Source organism: Vicia villosa, linkage group LG7, assembly GCF_029867415.1.
Source record: "Vicia villosa cultivar HV-30 ecotype Madison, WI linkage group LG7, Vvil1.0, whole genome shotgun sequence".
Taxonomy (NCBI): domain Eukaryota; kingdom Viridiplantae; phylum Streptophyta; class Magnoliopsida; order Fabales; family Fabaceae; genus Vicia; species Vicia villosa.
Window position 1 is genome coordinate 30,658,365 of NC_081186.1, and position 7,391 is coordinate 30,665,755.

The 7,391-nt window shown below is 35.7% G+C and overlaps 1 protein-coding gene across 1 annotated transcript; it reads left to right on the forward strand.

Annotated features, from left to right (window-relative positions):
• Positions 1-864: 864 nt before the first annotated feature.
• LOC131618818 (uncharacterized) lies at positions 865-6,597 on the forward strand. Its single transcript, XM_058889975.1, has 3 exons — positions 865-1,227; positions 1,322-1,558; positions 6,502-6,597. The coding sequence occupies exons 1-3, from the start codon at positions 880-882 to the stop codon at positions 6,595-6,597; spliced, it is 681 nt and encodes a 226-aa protein (XP_058745958.1). The 5' UTR covers positions 865-879.
• Positions 6,598-7,391: the final 794 nt, after the last annotated feature.

A 7,391-nucleotide genomic window follows, 5' to 3' on the forward strand; every position in this document is an offset into this window, starting at 1 on the left:
GTATTTGGTTGCAAGTGGGTTGAAAATAATAGTGGCATACGAATGGATAAGTCAGGATTTTTGCAAGTGGATCTCAATAGGGTAGGGTACAAAGATGAGCCTTTCATTCTAGCCTCTCAAGCTAAACAAGTGTTCTATGTCAATGATCCGACAAGTACGAAATGGTCTATATTGCTTTTATCTAACAAAATAGTTGATGAAAACATTGAAGATCAAGGTGATATTGGTGTTGGCATTGAATCTTGTACAAGAAACGATCAAAATGAGAATGAATCTTGTACTAGAAATGATCATAATGAGGGTATTTGGATCAATCCAACCGTCCGCGTTGTTAAGAGACGCGTAGAACACAATCCTACCAAGAAAAGAAAGAGACGTTAGTGATAAAGGTAATAGTATACATATTCCGAATAATTTGTTTTATTCAATTTGTACCGATTGTTTTAATCAATAGTATAGTACTTATTCAATTTTGGTGCATATTCTCGTTTTGTACATAACTTTTGAACCATGTCCGTTTGTCGACTTCTTTACATGTAACTATACTATTTTGACGATTCCGGAGCTGCTCATGCACTTATCTTTACATTTCGGGACTGTTTTTTTATTGTATTTGCTTCTGCCCGTAATCAAAAGTCGGGCTTAGGGTCTGAATTTCGGAAAACCGACTTTATTTTTGAGTCCGTGGGGACGTTTTACCATAGCCATGTAAATTTCGTTCAATTCCGACAAATTTCTTTTTTGACGCTTATTTTGATTTGTACCGATTTCGTTTCCGATACACTTGTACATGCATGGTTTGACTTCCATTTTACTTGTATAGATTGTTAGCTTATTAATAGTGTACTAATGTGCTTTAGTTTGTTTGATACAGGTTAAATGGCTCCGGATAGAGATGCTCCACCTGAAAACTCACAAGAAAACTCACAAGAAAGAGATGCTCAAGAAAGAGATGCCACAGATACAAATGCTCCACCTGATACTGAAGCAAAAGAAGTTGCACGAGGCATCACTATTATGAAGGGAATCGTTCGACATAGAGACCAAGGATTAGTATACCGTTTGGATTGGAATTCTGATAAACAAGCAATTGGTCCTAATTCTGCAAAGTTGACCAGCTATATTGGTACACTTGTTCGTATGCATATTCCGGTCTCCACAGCTAAATGGAATCTGAAAAGCGAAGAGTTGGATGCGAAAAAAAAAGCGATTTGGGACGAGCTTCAGGTATATATCATATATGGTCAATTGTTGTTATTATCTTGACGATAAATTGTTTAAATTACTTATACTAACACACTATGCGTATGTTTTTTTGCAGAGGACTTTTGAGATACCAGATGATCGTAAACGCTACATACTTAGTTTGGCCGGCAAAAGATATAGAGGGTGGAAAGCCTTTTTGACAAACACCTATCTTAAGGATAAAGATGGAAACTTTCTTGAAGAGGCACCGGGACGGCCAAAAAAGTATGAGATCTTCATTGGTGAAAAAGATTGGGCTGAGTTTGTAAATCAAAGAGATGAAGATTTTCGGAAAAGGAGTGCCACGAATAGTGCGAGAGCATCCTAACCCGCATATCCATACAAAAAAGGGCGTATGGGATATGCATGCTTAGAGGATAAACTTGTAAGTAAATAGAAATGCATTTTAATTAATTGTCTAAATGTGTTTTATTTGACGATTTTATCATTTGTGTCAATGCATAGTTAGAGGAGTCTAAAAGTGAGGAAACCTCACTTCCTGTACATGTGTTGTGGAGGGAAGCTCGTGTGGGCAAGAGTCAAGCTGTCGATCCCGAAGTTCAGAGAGTTTTTACTGAATATGTAAGTATAATACTGTGTCTTTAATTAAATCAAATGTTTTTTAATATATAAATGATTTTTTAATGTAAATGAATTACAGGAGACCTTGTCGCAATCGGCATCCACCGGTGAGGGGAGCGTACTTAGTAGAGCACTAGATGCTCCTGAGTATCCCGGTCGGGTGAGGGGTAAGGGTCATGGTGTGACTCCAACCTCTTTTTACAAGAATCCTAGGAGAAGAAATCCTTCAAATGAAGAAGTGTTGCAAAAGTTGGCGGAATTGCAAGCACAAGTCTCTGAATTGCAAAGAGATAAAGAAGTGTATATGAGAGAAAAGTGCAACACTTCATCGGTGAAAGAAACTAGTGATAAGGCTAGTATCAACTATCAAAGGAAATTTCCCGAGGTAATTATAATTTTTTTCCTTTTAAATTGTTCTATTTTATTAATGATAATGACTTTATATTTACTATTGGTTTAGGGCATTTCATCTTGCCAACTATACTTATCGGAACCGAATTATCGACTAGTTGGCAAGGGAAAAGTGCACAACACTTTGGGTGATTTACTTCACCATAGACCGCTCCCGGATGGACACCTGAAAGTATCGGTGGATGTTGTAGTAGATCATGATGCGATGCTACCGGTACCTGACATGGTCTCAGAGACGACATTGCTGCGAGATGCAATAGGATCATTTGTTGCATGGCCCTCGGAGCTCATTACCATTAGTGATGAGGTATATTGAAAACGATTATGAATCATTTAGTTTTCAAATGTCAATTCTAAACCGTTTATTAATTATTTTTTACATTTTAATTTTAGACTGCTCCTATAAAACCCACAATTAAGGGTAAAGGGATTTTACAGGAGGAGGAGTCCGTTGCATCACTAAAAGAGGTACATTTAAAGTGTTAATAATTAATCTGAATCTAAATCTGCATGATTTTATATTTTACCTAACTTATATGATTTTTAGGCATCCGCTCGGGAGTCACAACAAGTGACGCAGCAAGTTCGTACCGTACCACCCACTGGTCCTCCGAAGCCAGCGGGAAAAAAAGGAGGTGCTTTTGTGCCTCGGTACCGGTCGACGCTCGCAACAATGGTTGATATGTCCGATTTGAAGGATGGTGCTTTACGTGAAATCGTTATGGATGAAAGTGTCTTCGGTATTGAATTCAAGTCACTTATTACAATTGATGACTTGGAGGAGATTTTTAAGCATGATCAACTAGGCGTCACTAACATGCACTCATACATCCGGTAATATTCACTCATCCGATATATTATTTAATTAGTCCCACAATATAATTTATTTACACATTTCAATGAAAATAATCTAATGTTTATTATGTTTTTATTTAAGGTTGTTGTATGACAGAGTGTTGCGCGGGACTCCGTTGTCTAACAGATTCCGTTTCGTGTCTTCCGCCCACTGCAGCGGAATGGCAATTGCTTCGGAACCGGAATCAGTTAGACAGCGCTTAGTAGATAGATTCATGTCCACCGGCAATACAGAAAGTCTGCATCTTTGGGCGTATAATACCCAACCAGTAGGGTTAGTTTCTCATTCTTTGTTCATCTAATCTCTGTTTCTTTTGTGTATAGCAAAATTTTCATATAAACTATTGTTTTAATTTATAGAGCACACTGGTTGCTGCTTGCTATCAACCCTATAAGGGAAGTCGTGTATTATCTGAATTCGGTAAATGGTGAATGGACCAATTATCCGGCCATGAAGGACATCGTTGATTTGTAAGTGGGATCGTTCTAAATATATATTCGTGTATATTTATATATTTACTTATTTGTGGGATTGATCTAAACATATGCTTTTATATATTTGTTAATTAGATCAATACAAGTGTTCCGAAGTCAACGGGACGCACAGGTATCTCGAACTAAATCTAACAACATTACTTGGATCCAAGTGCAGGTACATTATTTTTCACAATGTTGCTTATAATATATTTATGCTACTTGATAAAACAAGACAACTATAGAATCTTATTTGTTTTTCTATGTAGTTTCCGCAACAGCGAAACAGTTACGATTGCGGATACTTTGTTTTGAGGTATATGAAAGAAATCCTTCAGGCGAATCAATTAGAGATTCCGCTCACGGTATGAATTTATAACTTAAGATAATTTCATATAATTTATTACATTTAACTAAATATATCATTCATATTATGTTTTTGTTTTGTAGTACCTTGACGAATTCCGTGCTGCTGCGTACCCGAAGCTTAAGTTGGAAGAAATCAAAGAAGAGTTGTGTCAATTTTATATTAAGCGCTTTTTCATGTAGGATTTGTGTCGATTTGAACTATAATATTATTGATGTTGTAATGATGTATATATATAATTTTGGATATTATAATGGTATTATATTAGTATATATATATTGTCTTACTGATGGCTGAAATAATATCGTCGAAAATAAATTACAGGTCGAAAATATTACAGGTTGAAAACATATTACAGGTCGAAAATATTACAGGTCGACTGGGAGGATTAAATTACAGGCTGCACATTAAAATACCTCATTTAGCAACGAAAGCGCTTTTGAAAAGCGCTCTTAAAGGCCCACCTACTAAAGCGCTTCTTTGTAAAAGCGCTGCCAAAGATTAATATGAAAGCAAAAAAAATAAAAAAAAAAAGCAACATACTAAAGCGCTTTTGGAAAAGCGCTCTTATAGGGGGGGCTATCAGAGCGCTTTTTCCAGAAAAAGCCTTCTTAAAGCCCACCCTATAAGAGCGCTTTTCCAAAAGCGCTTTAGTATGTTGCGTTTTTTTTTATTTTTTACTCTCACAGGGGGGCCTATCACAGCGTTTTTCTGGAAAAAGCGCACTTAAAGGGGGGCCTACCAGAGCGCTTTTTCCAGAAAAGCGCTCTTAAAGGGGGGCCTACAAGAGCGCTTTTTTCCAGAAAGCGCTCTTATAGGGGGGGGCCTACCAGAGCGCTTTCAGAAGCGCTTTTGTTAGCTACGCCAGCGCCACCTTTCACAGCGCTTTTAAGCGCTTTTAAAGGCTATAAAAAGCGCTTTTAAAGCCCTTCCTCGTTGTAGTGAAAGAAACTGTAATCAAGTTTCCTTTTCACTTTCTCTCTCGGCGAAACAAACCATCGACTGCCTTCTCACTTTCCCTCTCAGCGACGACAAATACGTTGTTGCAGTTTCCGTCGACATTCAGATTTCATGATTCTCCACCTCTGCTTCTGTACAGATTTTCCAAGGTCAATTCATATTTAGGTCTTTTTCAAGGTTAATTTAGGTTTAGTTTCCATTTGAGACATTTCTATGTTGTTATTGTTGTCGCATTCAAACGATATTTAATGAAGCTTTCTTTTTTGAAGATATTTGTTGTGAATTCAATGCCAAGAACAAAGTATAATACAAGGGAAGAAATAAAGAACAAGAAGAAGAGGAACTCAAGAATTGGTTATAACTGCTACTCTTTCACTTTCTCTTAAAACAAGATTACAAGTTTGCAAGAATAACAAATAACCTCTCTCACCCTAAATTAGGATTTGCAGCTTAGCAATGATGAGAGACTAGTATGCTATTTATAATAAACCTAACATACTAACTAATGGGCTTTTTCCACAAGGCCCATTACACAAGCCAACTTAATAAACAAGCTAACTTAACAAATTAGGGTTTAAACACTAAAACCTAATTTAACATGCTAACAAACCCTAGCATCTTCGACACAAGCATGTGAACAACCTTTGACTTCATGCTTAACCCTGTCGAACCAAGAAGCTACCCTTCGGCCATACTAGAGTTCGATCCAATATCTCACAATATTTAAAAGGTTTAATGAAAGTTTGCTACTTTTGAGTCGGTAAAGTTTGTTTGAACTCCTATGTTTCTGTTTCATAAATTGAGAATTTTCTTGGAAATCAATGAAGTTTAACCCTTGAAGAAGATAACTTTATGTTCATTTATCCATTTATAGTGTCTTGAATTGGCTTTTAAGGTTAATTTTGAATTGGTTTTCAATTGATTTTTTGTCAAGAAAGATAAGTCGGTTGTTAGAAATTTGAATTAGTTTTTCTCTTTCTTCTGGATTTTGTTTTCTCTTTCTGCTGGATTTTGTTAGGAGATAAGTGGGGTGTTAGTTGGAACTGAAATTGAAATTTTTTAGTGTTGTTAAATTATGTTGTTACTGCTAGCTTTGAAAACAAACACATGTTTTATTTAGTTCATAAAAGTTCTAACCAGAAAGGCAATAGGGATATGTTTGCAGTTTGGTTTTAGCAAAGTCTATGGCCTTCGATTTGAGTTTCTTAAAAAATCCTTAAGACAATTGCAATTTGAGGCATAACCAAGAATGATTTACAATAGTTGAGTTGGTCATCCATTTATAGTGATCAAAGATGTTATGGATAACCAATCAAGTAGAATATACTAGACCCAACTGAAAAAGATCCTTCTCTTTATTACTAAAATAAACAATAAGCCATACCTGATAGATGAGACTTATTTGGAATATCCTGCTTCCAAAAATCAGATATAGAAGTTGCCTACAAATAAACTAATTTATTTGCATAAAGATTCCATTAGTGTATTGTATTCCCTTACTGTCGGTATGTCGGTCGGTTTCAGGAATGGTGACAGAAGGATTTAGGGTGATAGTTGTACTTCTCTATGAGAAACATAACTAATTTAACTGAAAAACATAACTGCAGGAGGTGATGTTTTTTATGCATCACAATATGCATTCTTTGGGAAAGATGTTGTCCAGTGAGATCAAGGATAAGAAGGTATTTACTCATAATTGTTGAATAACACAATAAAATGCTGAAATTTTTATTTTAATTAATTTTATTTGTATCCTAAGTTGTTTTGAACTTAAAATAAGTTAATTCAAACTAACTTGAATGTGAAATTAGTGGAATTTTGTTCCCCTTCATACTTTTCATTTACAACAATAATTAGTTATAAATATCTTCATGAATAAGCTCTCTATTTCCAGACAAAACAACACGGTTAGCTTCTAACAGGGATTTTGTTTCGCTTGCAAGTATTTTGTTCCCATTAATGATGTTGAAGTGGTAAAGCGGCAAGCAACAAAAGTTTTGGAAATATTTATCCGGGGAAATTATCGTGTCCACAGAGATTAGGCTACTGAATTGCCGTTCGACGGGTTCTTAGTTCTTGAGTTTGGATTGAATGGGTTTTAAGTAAAAACGGGAAAGTAAACATATGAACATAAAATAAATACATTCTTGATAGAGAATAACTTATCTGGTTCGAATCTAAATTACTCCTCACAAACTTAGATTTATCACTCCGCCGTACTCAATCTACAATACTCATCAGAATCACCACATATCCCTCACATCAATGTCCCATTTCTGCAACACCGACGAGAGTTCAACTATATTGCTCTTTCGACGATGTCTCAACCGATCGAACAACACAGAGACATTAAACTTAGATATTATGTGGATGTTAACCCCAAATCCTATGTCTAGAATCTAGAACTAACAAGTATTCTCCTAATCAAGATTCACGAAGCATATTTCTATAACTACATAAATCCGAAGCGATTAAGCAAAAAGATCAAAAAATAATC